Source organism: Tamandua tetradactyla, chromosome 8 (assembly GCF_023851605.1).
Source record: "Tamandua tetradactyla isolate mTamTet1 chromosome 8, mTamTet1.pri, whole genome shotgun sequence".
In the NCBI taxonomy this organism is placed as follows: domain Eukaryota; kingdom Metazoa; phylum Chordata; class Mammalia; order Pilosa; family Myrmecophagidae; genus Tamandua; species Tamandua tetradactyla.
The window spans coordinates 123,937,875-123,960,166 of NC_135334.1; the positions used below are offsets into that span (position 1 = coordinate 123,937,875).

Genomic DNA, 22,292 nt, shown 5'->3' on the forward strand with positions numbered 1-22,292 from the left:
AAGGCACACAGGCTTCCTGGATGGGGTTGGGGGGGCCTCCAGACAGCAAGCCACACCCAGGGGCCCAGGCTGCCTCCACTGGGGCCAGGTGTCACCACCACAGGACACACACATCCTGTGGGTTCATCCCTGCCCAGACTGGTCCCACTGGATAGCTGCAGGAATGGCTCCCAAAGCCCCACAGCCAGGCCAGGATTGGGAGTTCCAGAACTTTATAAAGGAGCTCCAGGGCACGGGGTGAAGCCTCTGGGCCCACAACAACCTCCCGCTTCCAGCCCAGGAAAGCAGTTCTCAAATCTCGATGTACATCAAACTCACCTGGGGAGGCTCTGCAACATGCTGATTTCTAAGCCTGAGTCTGATTCGGCACCTGCTTGGGGGTGGGGCCCAGAAATCTCTACTCTTAATGAACACTCCAGATGATTCCAAAGCTGCAAGCCCTCGGCCCAGTCTTTGGTTCCCTCTGACCATCCCTTCTAATCATCCCCTTCCCAGACAGCGGTTTCAGCTCCACCCCGGGACCCGTGAGGTGCAGCAGAGAAGGTCCATGAGCTCTCAGAGGGGGAGTGGGTGGCCTAGCAGGCGTTTACACACACACGCACCCTTCTTCCTGGATTTACATGGGTTCATTTAAGTCAGACATTTTTTTCTTTTAACTCCACTGAGATATCCACCCGCAGCCAATCCTGCCGCGAGGAGCCTGCAGGGCTGCTGCCCGTTGGCTCAGCTCGCTCGCCTGACCTCAGTGCATGAGCTAAAGGGCCAACTAATACCAGCTCTTTCCTCCACACACAACAGGGTGGTGAGGTCGCGGCTGCACCGGATCTCGCGGCAGCACAGGGCCGAGAAGCCAGGGGCCTTTGGCTTTCAGAGAAGAGTCACCCTGGAGAGCGTGCCCTCAGCTTCTGCACCAACGTCCCACCAATATCGGTGGGAGCCCAGGGAGTGAGGCAAGGGCCAGAAATCCAGAAAGGACACTTCAGCTCAGACCAACAGGGGCCCAGGGGCCCAGGGTTTATTTTGATACCACTTTGCTTCAATACAACAGTCCAGAAGGAAAGTCACGTCCCTTTGGGGGAGGGAAGCAGAGTGGTCTGTGTTGCTTGGGAGCCCAGCGCACAGCACAAAGGGGGGGCTGCACTCAGACTGCCAGTGCGCTGGGGGTTGACGCCGAGGGGGGGTCCAGCATGTGGCCCAGCGACCAAGGGGACGGCCGCAGCTCTGCAGGGCCCCTATGCTCACTGGCGGGCTGTGGACCAGGCACCGTGCTCATGGTGGCGCAGAAGGAAGGGGGCCCAGTGTCCTGCTTCCTTGTAAGCCCACAGCCTCCAGTCAGGGTACAGGGCACATGAGACCCACCAGGACCACTGACCCAGGGAGCAAGGGCAGAGATAGTCTCAGGAGGGCAGAGGGGCCTGTGGTCCAGAGACCCCCAGGAGAAGTTACCTTCCCCGACAGTCCAGGTGAGCACTGCAAGGTGCGTAAGGCAGGAGGAAGGCCAGAAACGAGCCCTGAGCTTCCAGTCTGACCACAAGTGAAGCCTTGAGGTGCCAGGTAGTTCCGAGCCCTTGGTAAGGCCCAGGCGAAGGCCCACGTCCTCCCTGCCCTCCCCCAGACCCAGAGGAGGCCACGGGTGGCGGGAGCAGCAGTGCACAGCCTCTCTTCCCAGAGGAGCAGAGCTCTCTAGGCCTCTCCCGCTCTGGCTCCAGGGGACTAGGCCCAGTCCCCAGGCTAACCAGAAGGGTCCCAGAGCATTCCCCTGCCCGCTCCCTACTAGGGCAGGGGCCGGACCCCAAAAAATCCACCCCGAGGGAAATCCCCTCCCCTTCCTTCCAACGGGCCAGGACAGGTGGGCAGCAGCTCTGGGGTGCAAAGTGGGAAGGAGAGTAATCCAGCACACAGGGGGTGTGAGGGGACAGAACAGAGGGCCCCACCCGCAGGCAGAAGACAAGGGCTGGTGTTGCCCGTCCCCCTCACCCACGGAGCCAAAGGCCGACCCACTCACACCACTTATAAACTAATGAGTCCTCCGCAGCTTCCCCAAGGCACACCCCCTGGCTCGGGAGCCAGGGTTCCCGCTGCCACAACACCGCGGAGCTCGGACCCTCATCAGTAGGAACCATAGCGATCCTGGGCAAGGGAAGAAAACCGAGGTCAGCGCCTCTAACCTGCAGCGTGGGCAGCACACTCACTACCCCCCCCACACACACACACACCCACGGCAGAAGGGGGGCTGCACAGGGCTCTGCAAACCCACAGGTGTGGGCACCCAGCCACCAGTCTTGCCACGGCAGAGACTGTTTATTTCACTGTGACTTGGGAAGGAGGTGGTGGTCAGAACCCAAGGGGAAAGCTGCCTGATCTCAGAGCTGGGGCAGGAAAGAGAGGGCAAAGTGAACGGACTGGGGAAAATATCAGTGTGGACACAACATCATTTTAGGGAGCACCCGAGCCTGGTATACAGCTCCAAGGAAGGAAGCTGCCCCTCCAAAAACAGATAATGCTGTCTCCAAGGCTGAGGGGAGCTCCCCAGCAGCAGAGTCTCAGCATGGTAGAGAAGGTACCTGCAAGGAGCACTCCCCAGGCCCCTTCCCACCCATGTCAGGTAGCCTCACCTGTAAAGAATTCATCACACCATTGGCCAGCACAGCCATCTTCCCAGCCACAGATTTGACACCCTGCTTAAACTGTGCAATGTCCGCTGTAGGGAGCACATTCCCCAGAGATGCGCTGCCTGTAAAAGCAAGGGAAGGGGTGACCCAGAGCCCTGCAGGAAACCCTTCCAGCCAGCAGGGCCCAAAGCTCAGCTCACAGGCCCTGTGTTGTACAGCACCCCTCCGGGGACCCACCTGCTCCATGAGCTCCATCCACCTCCCCAAAGAGGTCTGAAGAGCTGATGGCGCTGCTGCCTGACAGCTGCTGCAGCCGAGACCTGGCTTCATACTGTGGTGAAGAAATAGCAATGCCCTGGGGATCTTCTGACCAATGAACAGGGCCTGTCCAGGGCACAGTGGTGGCAGAGAGGAAGTTCTGCGTCCACCTGCGGGCTCCAGCCTCAGGGCAACCAACTCGACTTACCTCGGTGTCCACCTCCCGCCCAAAGAACATGTCAGATGAGATGGCTTTGGCTCCTGCAAACTTCTGACATGCTTCGCTGGATCCAAGGCCCGTGCTCCGGATCTCCACTTCCCTCCGGTTTGTAGCTCTGAGGGGTAGATGTGGGAAACACATCTAACCCTTCCCACGACCACCAGGAGAGGCAGAATTCAGAGGTCAGAGTGCCAAAGACTTTTATTGATCTTCCACCAAAAGACGTTCTGAAGAAGGTTTCCTACATCCCCATTCTGTCTGTGGCTCTGGGGCCCAGGGCCTTCTCCACAGATGGGCACCTCAGAGGGATGCTCAGACCCCACCCCCACACCGACGCCCGGCACAGAGAACTTGTGCCACCCATGTTAGGCAGGGTGTGCATATGGCTTGGGGGGGGCTAGGCTTCTGCCTCAAACCACTCCAGCTTATGGCCAGGTTCAGGAAGTCGTGACGCCAGCACAGCTGCAATGATTACTAGTGAGCAGCTTGTCGGACATGAGGCGGATGGCATGTCTTGGTTGGCCTGGGGTGGTCCCAGTTTTGCCTCCTCTCCCGACATAATTATTCATAGTACCTCACTCTACTGTCAAAGCACCCTAGTGTGATGAAAAACTGTATGGTCCCTCCTACCTAAGACTGAACAGGCACAGGTACTGGCCAAGGCGTTTTACGAGTTTCAGTATATTTAATTCAATTACATTTAATTTAATTTAATCCTTCCAGTAACCTTGTGAAGTAGTTATTTATATCCCATTTTAAAGATGGATGATTTAGAGATCACTTATCAACTAGAAGATTAAAACGGGATAATGCTTTTATTAATAACCTGAAAAATAAACAAGACAGGGGCCAGAGACATATAACTGCAGGCAGTCAAGACTGAAGCCTTAAAATCAGGGCCCCTCCTACCAGAGTTGCAGGTCCCAAGCCAAAGAGGCTGCCCTCTGTGCTAACAGAGCACAGCTTCAACCAAAGCCTGACTCCGTGTGCCTAATATGGTCACCACTAGCCACATGTGGCTATCTGAATTTAAATTTACTAAAATCAAATTAAATAAAAACGTCAGTTCCTTTGCTGCACTAACCCCATTTCAAGAGCTCAGAGCCAAGTGGCTAGTGGCTGCCACACTGGACAGCACAGGTTCCAGACTGTTCCATCGTCACAGAAAGTTCTACCACAGTGCTGCCCTAGACCACGCTACCTTTCTGAAATAGGTCGGACGCTTGAGATGGTCACCTCTGGCTCCTTCTCCTCTACCCTGTCCATACCCCAGGTGGCATCTGCATCCCAACGTGAACCAAAACTTTCCCCCAAGGAGAAAGGGTTGTCCTTGTACCTGGGGAGAAAGCAGCATGGCTCAGAGAAGCCTGATGAGGAGCACGGTGCCCAAGTCTGCACCCCAGCAACAGCCTTACTTTGGGGGTCCAGAGGCGAAAGTACCAACATCGTCAAACAAGTCCAGCTGTGAGCGGGAGGGTTTTGCACTCACTGGAGTTTCCTGCTCGATCACAAGCATCTCAGACAGCACTGAGTGGGAGACAGAACTGTGGAGAGAGGCAGAGCTAAGACGCGAAACCCGGGGTAAACACCACGGCCACCACATCAGAGAAGATGCCGAGCTGCTGTCCTCTGCCAGGCACCATCCAGAGCCTTCTCTCCCTCCAGTGCTCAGGACCGGGACTGGTACCACGGTCGGGCCAGCAGGTAAGGCAACATCCGTGAGTGCACAGCTGGCCAGGGCCCACAGCAAGTGCTGGGGACGCATGAACAGAGAAGCATGCCCCAGACCGCCAGCACTCCTGCTAAGGCTTCCCTGGCAGATGACCATTTCTCTTTTATATTTTAATAATAAATGTACACCAAATGACAGGGCTCTGCACTTCGAAACAACTCTCAGGCTCGACATACCATGACCCACCCACATCCTTCACTGAGACAAATGCATGCACATACACAATGAAGGGATGGAAACTGAACCTGGGAAATGAATAAAGTGGTATCAAAAGATAAGTTCTTAATTATCCCAAGTCCACCTTTTTTTTTTTCTTAAGCAGAAAACATTTCAAAGCATAAGGCCTGGACTTGTGCACTAAGACCCAAATCTAATGTTTGGTTTCCCAGTGCGCAGGGCATCAGCTCTCGATGCCTGTTTCCTCTTCTGTTGTGCTTCACAGAGACACTTTCAAGATCAATTTAAATAAATTCATTTTTGAAATATGTACACTTTTTAGGTGTGGAAATAGGAGTAAATATTTTACAATAAGGCTATAAAAAGAGTATACTGGACTTAAGTGAAATTGTATCACTGCAAAAAAATATATATATATATATAAATACACATATATAAAATCTAAAAGTACATACGTATTTGTACACATACGTGAAGATAGGTATATATATATAGTTCTCAGCTTTTAACTGCTGAAAAACTGCTCATACCTTCTTTTTTGGGTGCATGGTCTGGGAACTGAACCCAGGTCTCCCACACGGAAGGCGAGCATTCTAACTCTGAGCCACGTGCACCCTGCCCATACCTTTTAATCCAGTAATTCCTATATGAATTGGAACATGGAGAATGGGGGTGGGGTTGGAGACCTAAAGTCCTTTTCAGGATTAAAATTTTATGTTTCACTTACCAGTTGTTACAATGGCAGCACACCGACTGAAAAAGGGGGCCTGAAATCCAACTGGTACATGCTCTAAAAGCTTAAGTAAGAAATACCCAGCCTCATTTTCTTTCAGGGAAGCAGAACATATGGGCTCTTCAAGGTCCAGTTCTAGCAACTACTAGTGTTGTGGGCTCCAGGCAAACTGCTCCATTGCTCTAGGTCTCAACTCTCTCATCTGTGGGAAGGGAAGAGCCCCTGCACAGAACTGCTGGGTCTGGGTGGTAAAGCCAACACAGAGCTCGTGCCTTCTCTGAAGGAGCAGCCACCATCGGCACCAAGCTACCTGAAGTCAGAAATGCTGGCCCCACCCTGTAAGATATTCTCATTTTTTGAGAAGCCAAAATGTCAGATTTATTCCTAAAAGCTCTACATGTTTAACTCAGTAAAGAGCAAACACAATGCATAAGAACTAACTTGCAATCCCTCTTTTTGTTTTTAGAAAACCAAAGCAACACAAGCCCAGTGGTATGCAAACAAAAGGACACTGCCCAACCCAAAGGGTGTCAGCAATGGGGCAGGGGACTGCATTCTGGGGTTCTGGCGTCCATCAGCACAACTGGCAGTTAGTTCACAGGGATGAGGAATGTTAACAACAGCCTGGCAGCTCTCGGAGAGGCCTTGCAGAACTGTCCTGCTCAAACACCGCCACTGGCACCCTCTCTAAGAAACACCATCCTAGTCTCTTGGACATACCAAAATAGCACCCTGATGCTGTCTTTCATTCCACAAATCATTATTAAGCACATACCTACTTTGCACCAAGCATTGCACTAGGCACTTTAAAACAAGCAAAATGATCTATTTGCTCAAACTATAATTGCTGGGAAGCTCAACCTATAATTGCTGGGAAGAACCTGCAGTGGTTCCCAAAGAATAATGGCCTTACGCCACTACCCCCCTGAGCCGAGCCTCACCTTCGGGATACCAAGCCCATGCCCAGCCTCTCGGCCTGCTCACGCTTCTTCCCTTCGAGATTCTGTAACTTTTTCTCCTCCTTCTTACGGTCAACCTGGAGCTCCTGGTAGGCCAGACGCATGGAGGCAACCCTTGGAGGGAAAAACATGTCAGAGGCCAGCACCACCTCTGACCTGCCCTGCCCTGCCCACCTACCCAACACACCCACCCATCCGCACCTCTGCCCAGCCCCCTGCACAGAACAAGCTGGGGTCCTCGGGGCAACCACTCACATGGACTCCTCAGCCTGCTTCTTGGCATCGGCTGCCTGCTGCTCACGGAGCTTCTCAGCCACCTGGGCTTGCCGCTCAATCTCACTGAAGCTCTGGCTGCTTACCTTCTGAGCTCCTAGGCCTTTCTTGGAGCCCAGCTGGGAAGGAGAATCGGGTGATATGGGGCCATGCCAACCACCATGTCATCTGATCCCTCCCTGGCATGAAAATCTACCCATACCCATGATGAAGGGACTGCTTCATAAAGTTTACAGTAATAGGAGACTGTTCAGCACAGCCGAGGGAGTTAGCAGTGACTGTGACTGTGCTGAAGTTGGGCATAAGCACAGCCCACAGGCAGTTCACACAGGTGCAGCAGAGGCTGCAGAGCCCGAGGACAGCAGCTAATGCTGAGTAGGGCCCACAATGCACCAAGCATTCTGCTAAGCACCTGGTGTGCGTGACCTCACTCACTCCTGGAAGACAGGCATCTCTGCATTCCTTTCATAAGTAAGGTTCAGAGACATTAAGTATCTTTACCAAAGTCACACAGCAAGTGGTAGAGTTGAGGCGTGAACCCAGGCGGTCTGCCTGCCTCTCCCACCTACCCCTTTCTTAGTTGCCGTTGGCTTCTTCTTGCCAATGATGGAGGTTTTCAGTTCTGTGTGAGAAAGAGGCTGGGCATGAGCTAGGACAAAGGGTGCAACAGCCAACAGCTCAGTCCAACCATGCAGCTTCACCATAGGAGCTTCTAGAAAAACAGCTGCAGGCAAGAGAAGGCAAAGCTGCCACTGCCAGCTCCAACCAATGACATCCGGGTCAGTCCAGGCCAAAGACAGACAAAGTTAAGGGAAGTTCCTGGCTCCCAACAAATTGAGACCAGAACCTATACCTGAAGCACCAGAGAAAATCAAAGCCCTTGAGCCAACATGAAGACTGCTATGCAGGGGCAGATGCCAAACACTAGCCTCCGCTCCTAAAGCAGGGAGCTGATATGCAAGGGGCCAGGCTCGCCAAGCAGTCGTTGGTTACCTCTGGTAGGAAGCACCCCTTTAGCTGACAGAAACATGGACTCTGGAGGAGAGAGAGACTTGTGGCTAACCTGGACGCATCCCAGGGTCTCCATACAGCTCCTAAGCCCAGAGGCTACAGCTATCCCCGAGGCCTCTATGCGACCAGCTTCAGACCAAGCCTTGCCAGCCTTTTCATAGGGCCAATCTGGACGTCAATCTGCTGGTTTCTTGACCCAACCCTCAAGGGTCAAAGAACAAACTGAGGACAACAAATGGATTGCTCAGCCTCGACTATCTGAAGAACACTAAGGGAAGAGGAGAGGAGAGCTGAGGGACAGGCCAGGGATTGACTGAGAAAAGCCAATGTCGCCTCCAGCCTTTGGCAGCTGAGTGGTATGTCCAGCCCAGGGAAGGTAAGCAACGGAGCACCTGGGCCAGCCCAGCCTCAGACTCCAGTCCCACGCTGGCCTCTCCACGCTATAGCTAAAGGCACAATCTCACACACCAGCACTCCCAGAGTCAGTCATCGAAGGACCTGGCTCTAAGGTCCCTGCAGTCAAGGCTGTCACTACCATTTCAATCACTCTCCAGAGAGATCGGATGCTCGGTCTCTGTGGCATTGGTCCACATGACCAGGCAGTAGCAGATCTGAAAAGAGCACTTGAGGCCCACCCTTTCCCTCTCTCAGTCCACCCCAAGCCTGCCCACTGGTATACTGACCAAGAGAAGCTTTGGGTGAGGTGCCAAGCAGGTCTGTGTTGGGGCCATGCTCTGCCTCTGTGGGTACAATGGTGGTTAGGTGTAAGGGGCAAAGCATCCTGGACCTCCCCTTAAGGAGAGTCATGGGACAAGAGCAGGGCGCACTTTACTCAGATTGCCAAGGCTACCAAAGGACAAAAGAAATGGCCGCCACTTCCTCCCAGAGATTGAAATGAATCCCAACCCACCCAGAGATGTAGGAGACCCCCCACACGCACACTCTTACTCCCTCAGCCCTGTGTCTCCTTCCTAGCCATGAGTCCTTTCCCAGGACCAGGGCACTTGGTTGGAATCTGGGCTGAACTCACGTGCCAGGCCACTGCTTTCTGTAGGTGGGGCTGGCTGCTGGGTTTCTGAAGGCTCAGTAGCTGGTGCATCCCAGGGAGGGGGCTGAAAAGGAGAGAGCTTCAGTGAGCCACCCCTGCTGGCAAGAGCATCAAGAACCTACCAGTAGGCAGTGGATGAGAGGCCCTGCTCCAAGCCCATAGCACAAAGAGGCTGGCTAGTAAAATCATAATTGCAATTCTCTATGGAAGAAAGAAGGAAGAAACTAATACCCCTCCCCCCATTCCTCTACTTAAAGCCAGAATCCATTCACCTCATTTAATAACATCTAACAATTACTGGCACTTTACCATCTGCCATACACAAGTCTAAGGACTTTCCACATACAAATATATCTCATTATCCTAACTTCATGAGGTCACTACATTTCTACTTTAGACCCGAGACTCTGACAAGTGAAGGGACTTAGCTGACATCACAGATATGCTAAGCAGAAGAGCCAGGGTCACAGAGAGAGTCTGACTTCAGTGCCCAGGGTCAGAGGAGGGCAAACTCACAGAAGGGAGGGAATGCTTCCATTTTCCCCCAACCATGGAGCCTTTCTTAGAGAAGAATCCTGGAAATGCTGTGGCCCCTGAAATCTCTTGGAACCTCCTCCTCCTCCCTAGATTATAAGAGCCTATTCTTAAGAAGGGCCACATTGTGACCCTGTTCACAGGAGAAGCAGGCAACATGCAGCAACTCAGTGGGCCCCAGACATTCCCTGTCCCTGGCATATGGCACCACACCGAATGAGACGCATGTCCATGATCGCAGGACTTGGCCTTAGTAAGTAAGCCACCTGTAGGAACAACCGTGGGAGGCATTCCTTGTGGGCACTCACTTGAGAATGTTCTGTGAAGAAATCAGAGTCCTTCTTCTCCGGGGAGTGACTGGGGGCTCCACTCATATTGTCTATCCAAAGCTGTAAGGGAAAAGGCACTCCTGGAACACAGGGTTCTGAATACTCCCACTCTTACCTCATTACCCCACCCTGGGAACAGGCGCTTACATCAGTGCCATGCCTAGCCAGGGCTGCACTCCCCAGCTGCCGGATCTTCTCCCGGTACATCTGGGCAGCTCGACTGTTATACTTGGTGTTGGCATCGTTAGCTGTGCATCCATGTTGGCGGAAAAAAGCCGTCTGGGGAGTGAAGAAGAGAGGAGAGCATGCTACAGGTAATTCTCACCAAAGCAAAAATGCATCAGCTGTAGAAAGCACCCCCTTATTCCAGCATGCTTTTATTTATACAGGATGGTACATTCTATTATACCAACAGTTTATCAGAAATCTAAAGTTCCTCAAACATTCCTCCCCTTCTCCGAGATGACTAATTGAAGTCCAGCCTTCACTCAATCCTACCTGAGGACAGCATACTTTACCCACCCCACTCTGTCCTTCATCCAGGCAGGTCCACAGGACCTCAATGATTACGAAGTCCTCCGCTCCTTGGCCTTTCTCCCAAGAACATCTCTCCCATTTGGTTTGACTCTGAAGCCCCTTTGAGAAGAACTGTGCCCAGTTTCCAAGCTTAGAAAATAGAGTTGAGTGTTGTTACAGACCAGAGAATCCTCTGAACAGAGAAACTAAGAGGACCTCCTAGGAAGTCATTGTAATGTTAATGCCCAGGCAGAAAACTCAGTTTTGGGGCCCAGAGGAGGAAGGAGAAGAAGCTTTACCGCATTGGCATTCCCGCCGACCTGCATACACCTCAGCTGGAACCAGTTCCAGTTGGAATCCAACTCTGTGGACCTGTGTGCAAAAGCTGGGTCACCTACCAGCAAGCGGGAGGAGAAACATTTCCCTGGCTGACCTGTCATTTGGCCTCCTGCCGCTGTAGGTGCCTAGGAAATATTAATCAGCCACCACCCCGTTTCCTCCACTGTACCCCGTTTCCTCCACTCTACCCCGTCCATGAAAACCTAGCTCTTCATTCATTTCTTTAAAAGGATACTAATTATTTCCCCAGCTCAGAAAGGAGGCTGAATCCCCAGGCACTATGAGACAGCCACAGTCTCCTTTGACACATAGTCGGCCAATTTATCAGCAACAGCAAGGTCAAAGCTGCTAACTCTCTCCCCGAACTAACTCTCAGAGTCCCCAATTTGACCTCCAGGAAAGAATGCAGTCTCAACCCAGACGCGCAAACGAAGCGTCTATGTGGCAAGGGACCACACAGGCGAGCCCCTCCAATGGGTAGGCTTCCGGGCCCGGTGGTTTCGGAACACCGAACTCAGAGCGGTCCAAGTCGGGGCAGCCACTCGCCCTTGCAGACCACACAGCCCTAGCCGGCCGAGGGGCGGCACGGCAGCCGCGGGGCGACCTCACCTGATGAAGCTGAGATGGACGCCCAAGGAGCGATGGACCCCGGAGCAGTCAATGCACAGGAAAACACCGTACGTGATGCTGGCCCAACTCGGATTCTTGGCGCTGCAGTCGAAGCAGGCCTGGGTGGAGCAGGCCATAAGCCAATGGTCAGGGGCTCGGAGTGGAGGCCGGGTGCTGACACCCCAGGAAAATAGCCCCTCTCACCCTTCTCCCTCCCTCAGACCCCAGGGAAGCCTGGAGATTCCCTCTAAGCCGGGGCCGGATACAGCGCTCCTCACATTCACGCACCTTGTTGGTTGGGATCGCACGAAGCCTCTTAAAAAGAGTCTGGATTTCGGTCTTGCTCGGCTCAGCCGCCATTTTCTCTCCTTCCCAGTCACAACCGGACTGACGGGTCCCGAAGCGGGCCAATCCGCAGCGGAGCGGGGGTGGCGACCCGGCCCGCCTCAGCTCTGCGCCCGCGGGCCACAGCCGGGCATTTGGTCCGGGTCTCCACCAATGAGCAGCCGAGGACCGGGCGATGACGTCAGCAGCCGGCTCCACAGGGCAGCCGCCGAGTCCGAGCCAATCGGCTGTCAGGGTGGAGCGACGGCTCGCGGGCTGGGCCAAACCTCCTCGGCGGTGCCTCCTCCCGCCAGGCGGGGGCTGTCCGGGCCGGGCTTCGGTGCTGGCCCCTGCCAACTGCTGAGGTGAGTGCGGAGCCGCGCGCCGCAGGCACTCGCGGTCCGAGCGGCCTGGTTCCGCTCCCGCCGGCTCAGGGCTCTGGCCGCAGGGTCCAGCCCGAGTCCTAGTTGGCGCCCGCGCAGCCTCGTTCCCTGCCATCGCTCAGGGTCCCGAAGTTCCAGCCGGTACCAAAGCTGGCCACCCCCACCCACCCCTTGCCGCCCCCCCGCCCCCGCCCACGGCCACCCCCACCCGCCCCTTGCCGCCCCCCCGTCCCCGCCCACGGCCACCCCCACCCGCCCCTTGCCGCCCCCCCGTCCCCGCCCACGGCCACCCCCACCCGCCCCTTGCCGCCCCCCCCCGTCCCCGCCCACGGCCACCCCCACCCGCCCCTTGCCGCCCCCCCGTCCCCGCCCCCGCCCTCCCCCACCCCCACCCGCGCCCTCCCCCACCCCGGCGCACACTCCGGAACCCTGGCCCTCCCCTCCGTGCCTCTGCCCTGTACCCCATGGAGGCCTCCAAGGGTGGAATATCGGAAAAGATGCACAGCCTGACAGTGTTTTTTTTTTTCCAAGTTTAATACACACTAGAACAAACCACAAAAGAAAGTGATGCTAGTTGCTAGGCTAGAACTACACTCACCCTAAATCCACCCCAGGAACCCCAAGATAGGCCAGAGACTGAGACCACAGCTCCTGGGGAGACCCGGGCTCCCCTGGGAAGCCAGAGCCCTCTGTCAGCTCCCGACCTCCCCCTCTTGCCCTCAGTCTGGACTCAGCTGGCCCTTCCCGACAGTCTGTTCCTAGACTCAGGCCCCTCCCCTCCCTGGGTCCCAGGATTTCCTCCACCCTGAAGGGACAGGAGCAGAGGCCCCTGGTTCAGGGCCTCAGGGTAGGCTGTCCAGAGGGTAGGCTCTGACCCACGGTGGGGAAGTGTTGCAGGAGGGCTGTCAGGGCAGGTCAGGCCCCCACACACTCCACGTAGTTGGCAGGGTACAGGCCAATGCGTCCACTCTGCAGCTGGCCCTGGCACCAGCCCTGCTCATCCTCCTCACTCATCTTCAGCAGCTCCTCCCCTGGGGGAAGGGAAACTGTCACTGGCAACTGCCCTGGCCCAGCCTTTGTTCCTGCAGCTGGGTCAAGGACTGAGTACCAGGAGCTGGGGGGGACAACATGAGAGCCCAGCTAGTCAGAGATGTGGCTCGGGCAGAGGGAGGTGGCAGCCAGCACGCCACCCCACCCAGATCCTGCCATCAAACCCCAGCAAAGTGAGGACTTCAGGGGAATGCGCAGTTCCTAGGGGCTGGACTCGGAACAGCCCTGGGAGTCAGAGAACTGGCCCGTGAGAATTGGGTCTGGCTTCCCTTTTCCAGATCCCTGCTCAGGCTTCTAATGGAGGAACTGAAGTTCAGAAGGAGGAGGAAAGGGCTCCAGGTACCTGCTTGGAAGCTCAGCTCGTCAGCTTCCTGCCCAGCATAATCGTAGAGTGCCCGCACCCGGACCCCGGCGGTGGCCTTCCGGGGACTCTCCTCATCTGACCACTCCTCATCCTGCCCGCTGCTGTAGAGGGGGCAGAACGGCACAGGCTCAGGGGACAAGGAAGGCCTTGGGCCTAATTGCCCAGGACTCAGAGGTAAAAGGCTTATTCCCGGGAGGAGCTCAGAGAGGCAGGATGGGAGGGCGCTGGGTGGTACTGGTACTGCCTTGCCCCTCATGACTGTGAGTGCAGGGGCAATTCCTGCCACACTGAGCGGAGGTCAGGAGTGAGTGAGCGGGGACATGGGACATGCCAGGCACAGCTAAGCCACCATGACAACTTCTAGGTAGGTGCTGAGATCCCCAGCACCGATTTTCAGTTCACTCTTGGTATGAAGGGAATGAAGCAAAGGAGACAGAGGGAAGGAGCCCAAGGCCAGGGGCAGGCTGCTCCCTTCCCAAGGCCAGGCTCCTGGCTCTCACCCTGGGGACCCCAGAGCCTGGGGTGGGGATGCAGCGCCATCTCTTGTGGGCACGATGCTGGTCAGAGTCACCTCGTCAGGGCCCCGGCTCCCCTTCTCCTTCCGGCTGATTGTCCTCTGCGCGTCCAAAGACCACTCCTGTGCGGACAGTGTTTATGGCCCTCCCTCCCTCCAGCCCGCCCACCTCCAGCCCCACCCAGCCTGGGACACGTGCCTCAAACTGTGGCCAGTTCATGGCCATGCCGGGCCCGTGGGTGCCACGCCACCAGCGCAGGTCCTCCTGGTCACTGGCTGCCTCGATGCCCTGGTGCAGGTCACGGTGCAGCTCATGGAACCTGCAGCCCAAGGCTCAGCCCTCAGTCTGGGAAGCCCTGGGCCCCGGCATCCCCCGTCCCGCTCAGCCTGGCCAGAACCCAAGGGAGACAGGAGACCCGGACCGGCCCACCACCCCCGCCCTGAACGCCATACTTCTCACTGCTGGAGAGGTCCAGGTGCTGGTGCAGGGTGAGCAGCGTGTCCTTGAAGAAGATGAGCCGCTGGCGCTCAGCCGCCTGGCAGGCCTCGAAGGCCTGCTCCATGTCCTCCATGTAGCGTGGGGTGTAGCGGTGCAGCTCTGCCAGCGTCTGCTCATACTGGGCTTTTGTCTGGGTGGGAGAGGAGGGGCCTGCTGGGGACGTGCCCTTCGTCCACCAAGGACTCCACCGGTATCCCTGAGCTCCTGCCGTGGGCTAAGGTACTGGGGCAGTCGGCCCTGAGTCCCGGCTCCCGCCTGCAAGGATCCCAGCAGCCTAGCAAGGGAGGTGACACCCAGTCACAGCAGCTGTGGGAGTCTGATGGAGCCTGAGATCGGGTCAACCTCCAGAAAAGGCTTCCCAGAAGAGGAGGAAACTGAGCGGCACCTCTGAAGACAGGAGGGTTTGGATACACAGAGTGGAAGGAAAGGGTGGCGTGGATAGAGCAGTGGTGGGAGAATCTATCCCAGGAGGTGCACTGTGAAAGGAAAGGTGCTAGGGAGGCTCTCCTCAAGTGCTAAGATCCCCTAGTCTGGGGACCCAGTGTCTGAAATCCTATGTCACCTTTTCTCAGGTCCCTCCTTTAAATGATAATCTGTTGAGAAGGTGGCAGGTGGGGATTAGAGCGGTCAGAGTGCTTTCCAGAAGCCTGGGCCAGGCCAGGTCCTGCTGCCTGTACCTTCTCGGCCTCCTTGGTGCAGCGTTCCATCCGCTCTTGCAGTTTGCGCAGCTGCTCCTGGGACACAGCGCTGTCCGCCTTTGCGTGGCTCTCCCGAGTCTGGGCTGTCTTCTCATCTCTCCGGGCAGCGTGGTAGCTCTTCTTGGAAGCCTCGACCTGGCATGCATGCAGACACCCCGGCCCCCTTCAGCCCTGAGCAGACCTGGGCATGGGCTCGCCCCTGGCTGCCATCCCGCCCAGGCTCACCTCCTTCAGCCTCTTCAGCCAGGGCTTCTGGGCCTTGCGGAACCCGTCCTCGGCAGCCCGGCTCTCTCGAAAGCCGCCAAGCACAGGCCGGTGGAAGGCCCCCCGCTGCCAGGCCCGCACCCGGTCGCTGTCCTGCCCCTGCAGCTTCTCCCGCACCTCCAGGTGCAGTGCACTCAGCCGCTCAGCTGCCGTGAAGAAGGCATGCCAGGCCTTCTCCAGCGTGCCATACTGGGGGCCTGCGGGGAGCGGTGGGACTTGGGAACCATCCTAAGGAAATCACCCCAAGGGAACCCACCCCTCTCTCTGGGTGCGAGGCCTCCGGGCGCCAGGGGGTGGCACAGCTGAATGGCAGTGAGTCGGCTGTACTGATTGAACACCAGCTCCGTGACCTCACACAGAACCCTTGCCACTGCCACCAGCCTGAGGTCGGCATCATCATTAGCATTTCCCAAGAGAGGGGGAAAAAAAAAGGCCAGAGAAGTGAACTGGCCCAGTGCCCTACAACTACAAGCTGGGATTCAGACCCCAGCCTGTTGCATAAACCACTGCATTCTCCTGCCCCCGGAGAAGAGCCAGTGCCTGCCCTTGAGGAAGGAAGCTCACTCGGGGTGGAAAGAGCCCAAGCTGCAGGGCCAGAAGGTCTCACACTTTCCAGCTGTGTGACATCAGGCAAGTCACTCTGCCTCCCTGAACTTCAGTTTCTCTTCTCTGAAATGGGTAAAACAATACCTCTCCATCACAGGGCTATTAGAAATACCAAAATAACTCATGGAAGTATTTCGCACACTGTAACCGCATAGCCACGAGGCTAACTGGAAGGCTCCCCCTACTTTAAAGGACAGGCCGCCATGGGAGCCTCCGACTTGAAATGGGAGGTGCACACAGTAGCTGCCAGGGGGAGCTCACCCTTCTCCACGGCACCCCTCCACTTGCGGGCCCAGTCGGCCAGCTGCTGGGCGTAGGCTTTCTCGATGCGGGCGCGCTCCTGGAAACAGCTGACCAGGTCCCCGCACAGCCGGTGCCCATCCTCTACCCTCTGCACCGTGCGCCGGTAGTTGCCAGCCTGTGGGCATAGGACAAGGGGCATCACGAAGGAGAGGCCTCCCTGCAGGTGGGGCTGACAGCTCAGCAACTCTCCTGGACAGGTGGCTGAGCCCTGAGAGTGAGGGACATTCAGTGCCACCCACAAACCTGGGGCGCAGCTACTCACCTCCCAGAAACTGCCCCCTAAGGCCTCCCCTCCAGCATCTTCTTCTGGAGCCATGGTGTCCCCGCAGCACGGAATGGTGGCAGATTTGGGGCTGTGGAAGGCACACCGATATGCAGAGAAGCTGGGTACACCCTTTTTGAATTAGGAAAAGACCTGCTCCTACCCCTGAGCTGTGCCCCACCCCACGAGAAGCTGTCAGAGCTCGGACTTAGGCAGGGTGCTGGGAGTCCTCGGGAGGGGCCACCTCTCATCCCAGGTCTCCCCTTCCCCCCACCCCCCTAGCCCCTGTCGTCACATACCTGGGACTAGGAGATCACTTGAGGGACCTTGGCGTCCAACTCGAGGCTGCCACTGGAGCTCTGACTTGGAGCTAACGAGAGCGAAGCAGGGGGTGAGGTGGGGCCCTGGAGTGTCCAGGGCGGTGCCCAGCTCCCCGATATAGCAGCTGCTGTCAGAAGCAGTGGGTTCCAGCCAGGAGAATGCCAGGCGGGTCACACAATCCAGCCGGGATTAGAAGGGGGCGGGCCGGGGGATGGGCAGAGAGCCCTCCCCAGGCTGTGGGTGAGAGGAGGGTTCCCACCCAGACCCGGGCCCGTTTCCTTCCTTGAACAGCAAGGCGACCTGGCTGCCAGCCTAGGCCAAGTCGGAGGGTCCCAGCCGGCCACACCCCCACAGCCGCAGGGCTGAGAAGAGCTGGCTGGGAGCCAGGAGGCCTGGATCCTACCTTGGCCAGAAAGTTCGACAAGTACATTTACTGTCCCTCGTCCCCAGAAGCCTCGGCTCCCTCCTGGAATGGCCCGCTTCCACACAGGGTTGGCACAGGACAAGCCAGGCAAGCACAAGGACTGTGAGGGGGACACTCATCCTACTCCACCCCACGTGCCCCCACAGGACTCCACAGGTGACAGGTGACCCAGCCTTGCCCTCATGAAGCCCAGGGTCTGAGGCAGCATGTGGGAGTCGGACAGGAGAACAGCCAGTCATAGTGTCTCCAGAATCCCAGAGAGGGCAAGGGGAGTTCCACCCCAGAGCCACCACCCCAGGGGCTGGCAGGCAGAGTGGCACGTAGCCACTCCCCTCCTGCCTCTGCGCAGGTCTCAGCTGTCCCCAGCACTGAATCACAGCCCCTAGAAGGAGATCCTTCCCTCCTCTTAGCAAGCCCAAGGTCCAAGGGACACAGCCAAGCCCAGGAAGGCAGAGTCTGTGCCTGCTGCCCCGAAAGCAGGGCTCTGTCACAGTGCTCCCCTGCAGACAGAAGAACCCCTAAGCATCCTTCAAAACCCAGTTGAGGTTGCTTCCCCACAGTCACTCCCTCTGTCCTCTGGGCTCCCACAGCCCCGTGTAACCCTTTGGTCAGGGTGTATGTGTCTGGCTGTGACTGACAGAACAGGACCTAGCTGTTAAAGTGACTTCCTGGAGTCAGATTTGTATTTTCATGGGCACTGGAATCAGTAATTGTTAGTTGAATGGAAAATCAAATGAAGTTCCCCTGAAGATCAGGGGTGCTGCCAGCTCTGCAGCTGGGAGGAGGGTGGCCTGAGCAGGCTTCCACCCCCTGCTGGAGTGGCCTCCCCGAGGCCCCAGTGAGGTTGCAAGGACCAGAAGTCCCTAGGCAGAGAGCAGAACGGGCAGGGCAGCTTGCCCCACCAGGGCCCTCAGCTCTTCGCCTTGCTTCCTCTTGAGTCTGTCCCACTTTACAACCAGATGGAAAGAAACAGAGCTGCAGCCATACGTCACAAGGCCAGGTATCTGGGGGCCCAGGCCCCTGCCTGCTTGGGCCTTTGCGCTTCCCCACTCCCCAGAGAGCTGCCCCCCACCCGTCCTCTCACCAGCCTGGGAACAGAGCAGGCTGTGTGTGCCGGGCTGGCACTGCTCCCTCTGGTCTCCCAGAGCAAACACCAGCCCAGCCCCAGGCACAGCCAGGCCCTGTGCCATCCTCCCTCGTCATGCAGCAGTGCAGGTCGACCCTGTACCTTGGTTCCCTGTTGGGGAGGCTCAGCACCCACCCTCCTCAGCAGGGTCTCCTGATCTCAGCAAGGCCCAAATCGCTGCCCACAGCACCCTTGGGCATGGTGAGCGCTCAGAAAGCAGAAAAGAAAGCTTCCCAGGCCCAGGAGCCAGCAAGTATGGGCCTGGGGAGTTCCTGGGGGGCTCCACAGGAGTCTCCACAGCTGCCTGGGCTAAGGTAGAGGGTCCTGGGAAGAACACATCCTGTCTACCTGACACAGGAATGTACCCCAGCCTCTCCCGAGAAGCTGGGGGCACGCTGCTGGGAGGGTGCACAACCTCCTGCCCTGCCCATCCCTGGGTCTTGAGTCACAACGCCCCGGGCCTCCCCCCTCCCCCCGCAGCCCCTCCCGGCCGGGCCGCAGCCGCGGGATTTGAGGGCACGAGGGGCCGGCTTTCAGGATAGAAGCCGCAGCCACCGCGGCCCGGGACGCTGGGGGAGGGGGTGGCAAAGGGAAAGGGGAGGAGGCAGAGCAGGGAGGGGCGAACAAAGGGGCGCTTTAGGAAACCCAACCTGCCGGCTGGGTGCCTGCTCGCTGGTGACGCACGCCAGCCCCGGCCTGCACAGCAAACCTCGGAGCCGGGGGCGCGACACCGACCAGTGGGCCCCTCGCTGGCCCCGGCGCTGCACGACCCCGCGCCAGGGAGCGCACGCGGAGCCGGCGGGGCCAGGCCTAGCTCGGAGCTCTCAGGCTGCTCCGCCAAACTTGTGGGACTTGGTCTCGGCGGGGCTGGGGCGGGCCGGGCGCCGCTGGGGGGGAGGGGGCGGCCCCGCCAGGGGTGGCCTTGCCAGCGGCCCCGGGAATTGCGGTCCCTGCGAGGGCAGCGGTCCCAGAGTGCGAGGCCCCCCTCGGGTCCAGGGCGCGCGCGAGGCGGGCGATGGGGGGCCCGGGGGGTGGTCCCTCGCCTGCGCGTGGCACTTCAGCTCTGACGTCCCCTTTCCCGGGTGGCACTGGGGAGCCGCGGGCGGGACACCCGCTCGGCTCGGTCGAGCCCCTCCTGCTCTCGCCCAGAGCGCGGGGCCGGGGTGGGGGGGGAGGGTCCCGGGGGAGGAGGCCACAGAACCCAGCCGCGACGGGCCGCACTCACCGCGCGTCTTCCCGGGGCCCTCGGGCGGGTGGGGGTCCGGCCACGCTCGGGCAGTGTCCTGCCGCTCCCGGGCCGGGCCGCCGCCTCCCCGAGCGTGCGGAGCCCTCCCCCGGGAAGCCCGGCCCCCGGCCCCGCCCTCTCCACGCCGGCCGCGTCCTGGGCTTCGCCACGAGCCGCCGATCCCCGGCCGTGGGCCGTGAGGTCGCGGCTCCCGCGTACGGGGCGCTAGGGCCCACCCCCGGGGCTGGCGCAGCGTGGCTGCGGGGAGTCAGCGCTCCTCTGTGCGCCTAGCCCGGCTTGCGGAGCTTGGGAGCCGGGAAGGCCGGCCTGCCCGCACCGGGGAGGAGGCTCTGGAACGGCGCTGCCCGGCGCCTTTTGCCCAGCGCGCAGCTCTCTGAGCCGTTACGCTGGTGCGAGACTCAAAACCACCGCCTTGTAGGTGGTTAAAACCACCGCCTTGTAGAATCTTAACGCCTTGTAGGCGTTAAGATTCCCACTGTACAGATTTGGAAACTGAGGCTCAGAGACCTTCAGATCGCTGATGGAGCAGGGCCGGGCTCCGAACCCGGGGGTTCCCACGCAAGCCCCTGTCCGCCAGCCTGTGCGCGGAGGCCCGGTCCGGCCGTGGGCTGCGGACAGACGCGCGGCTCCTCCCCTCGGCGTTCCCGCCTCCAGGTTTTGTTCCTTGATCCATTCTTAAAATACCTTTGCCCTTCCACCCGTTTTTCAGTCACCAGGTTTGGCGGATTTTTTCCAGCACGCCACGATGCCACCCCCACCCTAAGAACTCCCTTCTTCGCCAGGCCTCCCGCCCGCCAGGAATTCAGAGGCGGCCCGCCGGTGATTTGGATCCGCCCGAGCGGCCCGGGGGTGTTCCGAGGCTGACCTACTCGCCACCTGCTTCATCTCCCGCCCGCCCCAACCCCCGCCCCGGGCCTGTCCCGCGCGAGGCGACGGGGCTGGGCCGCTGTGGCCCGGTGCGCGGGCGCGCGGAGGGTCGCGGTCGTCGGTCCCCTCGGGTCGGAGAGCCCCGGGGCCGCGGCCACGCTGTCCTCTGCCCAGCGCGTCCGCCTGTTCCCGCCCCCAGCCGACTCCCCAGGGAGGGTGAGCTCCGTGCGCAGATTCTTAAACAGCAGCTTTAAAAATAGCAAGCTGAGGCTGTGGCTCACGGTGTCCGAGGGGGCCTTGACGCGTTCTCTGCGCGGATGACTCGCCCGCAGGCCGGTGGAGGTGAGCGGCGGCCCGGTGCGTGGGTCTTGCGGGATGCCTGCCGCCGCGGTTCACAAATCAGGGCCGAGCAGTGGCTCCTCGGCTTGGTGCTCCCCGCAGGATGTGGCGGCTGAAACCAGTTTCAACACCCGCTTTCTGATGAAGCTGGACAATCCCTTCTCTCCCTGTTTCTACCTCCGTTAAACAAGACAGGTGACCTTGTGACTTTCCTCGGGGCCCTGTGCCCCAGCTAATTAACGATCGTAAAAGAACCGCAAATAAGAACAGCTGGGGACGTGTCTGATGGCAGCCACAGGGTTTGCATTATTTAAAATCACTTAACATCCCACCTAGCGCCTGGGGGCCTTCAGGCACCTACACAGAATGTGTGAAAACACAGGAATGAAATTAATTACGGGATCCTCCTATTAAAAGTCTGTTAAAAATAAAGGCAGCAGCTGCCAGGCTTTGGGATCTGGGGAAGCCAGGCTGTGGAGAGATTCAGAAAACCGGACTGTTGATCAGACCTTGAGAAAGGAATGTGGAGTGAAACATCTGGCTTCCCTTGGGTTCAAATCTGGAAGCAGAAAGCAGAACTGCTGCAGCTGATCTTAATTGCCCCTAAGGTACCATGGGGAGAGAAAAATACATGAAAACCCAGAGCACATGCACCGCTTCAATGGTGAAAGGCATGTCCTTGGAAAGCCAGCCCCCAGCTAGCGCTGCCCCCAGGAGTCAGATTTCTTTGCTCTTACACACTCACACTTCTCCGTCAATGCAGTGCAAACCTTGAGTCAGGATGAGATGCCAGGGTCAGAGGGCTGATAAGGACCGAAACCTAGAGAAGTGGCTTGGCTCAGGGCACAAGGTGGCAGATTGGCTCAAAGTCTAATTTCACTCATGGACTCACCTAAGCTCCTGGAATGTCCTAACTACTATGCCTCTGTTTATTTCTATATTCATTCACTCATCCAGCCAAGAAAACGGAATTTCTACCCTACGCTAGGTTGTTGGGGTCCCAAAGATAAATAAAGCAGAGCCCTAAGTGTATAATAATGATGCAATGTGAATATAGAGTAGTGCTGTGGGGGAGACGGAGGCAAGAGACACCACCTTTCACGGAAAAGGTGACACTGTTGGTCTCGATGAGTTGGGATTAGTCATGTGGAGAGGCATTCTAGGTGGGTGTGCCACGCCCCGAAGGTACTGCTGTACAGCTTTGTGACCCAGCCAGTCCACTCTTTGGTATCTACCCTAGACACACATCTCTCTGTATGAGTGCAGAGAGAGGCACAAAGATGTTTGCAAATAGTATTGTTTGCAATAGGGAAACTGGAAAAAGTGTTCATCTAGTGGGGAGTAGTTGAATA

General features: G+C 57.9%; 3 protein-coding genes and 1 long non-coding RNA gene across 8 annotated transcripts in view; 2 read left to right on the top strand and 2 right to left on the bottom strand.

Moving 5' to 3' along the window:
• Window positions 1-3,204, top strand: part of CSTPP1 (centriolar satellite-associated tubulin polyglutamylase complex regulator 1) — a 296,345-nt gene extending 293,141 nt beyond the window's left edge. The window contains exon 9 of the mRNA XM_077114601.1: window positions 799-3,204. Within this exon, the coding sequence (XP_076970716.1) occupies window positions 799-949 (151 nt within the window). The 3' untranslated portion in view covers window positions 950-3,204. The remainder of the gene's footprint in view (window positions 1-798) is intronic.
• Window positions 985-11,951, bottom strand: ARFGAP2 (ARF GTPase activating protein 2). Of its 2 annotated transcripts, XM_077114594.1 has the most exons (17): window positions 11,639-11,951; window positions 11,351-11,469; window positions 10,702-10,774; window positions 10,034-10,165; window positions 9,866-9,946; window positions 9,006-9,087; window positions 8,659-8,715; window positions 7,958-7,999; window positions 7,534-7,586; window positions 6,947-7,083; window positions 6,674-6,805; window positions 4,506-4,634; window positions 4,292-4,426; window positions 3,079-3,205; window positions 2,850-2,943; window positions 2,616-2,734; window positions 985-2,130 (listed from the first exon to the last, which is right to left on the bottom strand). In XM_077114594.1, the coding sequence occupies exons 1-17, from the start codon at window positions 11,708-11,710 to the stop codon at window positions 2,110-2,112; spliced, it is 1,605 nt and encodes a 534-aa protein (XP_076970709.1). In that variant the 5' UTR covers window positions 11,711-11,951; the 3' UTR covers window positions 985-2,109. The 2 variants fall into 2 exon arrangements, with proteins under 2 accessions (XP_076970709.1, XP_076970710.1); XM_077114595.1 differs by lacking the exon at window positions 7,958-7,999 and having other exon boundaries at window positions 11,639-11,945.
• Window positions 11,882-19,287, top strand: LOC143644940 (uncharacterized). 3 transcript variants are annotated; one of them, XR_013156982.1, is made up of 4 exons: window positions 11,882-12,039; window positions 13,386-13,645; window positions 14,284-16,076; window positions 16,900-19,287. It is a non-coding gene; the product is annotated as an uncharacterized LOC143644940 (long non-coding RNA). The 3 variants fall into 3 exon arrangements; XR_013156981.1 differs by having other exon boundaries at window positions 11,883-12,039; window positions 14,284-17,008; window positions 17,230-19,287; XR_013156980.1 differs by having other exon boundaries at window positions 11,904-12,039; window positions 14,284-19,287.
• On the bottom strand, window positions 12,571-19,819 carry PACSIN3 (protein kinase C and casein kinase substrate in neurons 3). Of its 2 annotated transcripts, XM_077114597.1 has the most exons (11): window positions 19,714-19,819; window positions 16,917-16,987; window positions 16,618-16,708; window positions 16,314-16,470; window positions 15,408-15,643; window positions 15,162-15,317; window positions 14,439-14,614; window positions 14,185-14,305; window positions 13,972-14,108; window positions 13,451-13,572; window positions 12,571-13,088 (listed from the first exon to the last, which is right to left on the bottom strand). In XM_077114597.1, the coding sequence occupies exons 3-11, from the start codon at window positions 16,669-16,671 to the stop codon at window positions 12,973-12,975; spliced, it is 1,275 nt and encodes a 424-aa protein (XP_076970712.1). In that variant the 5' UTR covers window positions 16,672-16,708; window positions 16,917-16,987; window positions 19,714-19,819; the 3' UTR covers window positions 12,571-12,972. The 2 variants fall into 2 exon arrangements, with proteins under 2 accessions (XP_076970712.1, XP_076970711.1); XM_077114596.1 differs by lacking the exon at window positions 12,571-13,088 and having other exon boundaries at window positions 13,161-13,572.
• Window positions 19,820-22,292: the final 2,473 nt, after the last annotated feature.

Bases quoted from the DNA above. Each gene is read 5' to 3' on its own strand.
- ARFGAP2 (XM_077114594.1), bottom strand. From the start codon at position 11,710: ATGGCGGCTGAGCCGAGCAAGACCGAAATCCAGACTCTTTTTAAGAGG. The intron at 9,088-9,865 runs GTGAGTGCCCAC...TCTCCTTTTCAG, and splicing joins TCTTCACAGAACATTCTCAA to CCCCCTCCCTGGGATGCACC. The intron at 2,735-2,849 runs GTGGGTCCCCGG...TTGCTTTTACAG, and splicing joins GGATGGAGCTCATGGAGCAG to GCAGCGCATCTCTGGGGAAT.
- PACSIN3 (XM_077114596.1), bottom strand. From the start codon at position 16,671: ATGGCTCCAGAAGAAGATGCTGGAGGGGAGGCCTTAGGGGGCAGTTTC. The intron at 14,615-15,161 runs GTACAGGCAGCA...TCTCCCACCCAG, and splicing joins GCACCAAGGAGGCCGAGAAG to ACAAAAGCCCAGTATGAGCA. The intron at 13,573-13,971 runs GTGAGAGCCAGG...CCCCCTCTACAG, and splicing joins CAGGCTCTGGGGTCCCCAGG to CAGCGGGCAGGATGAGGAGT.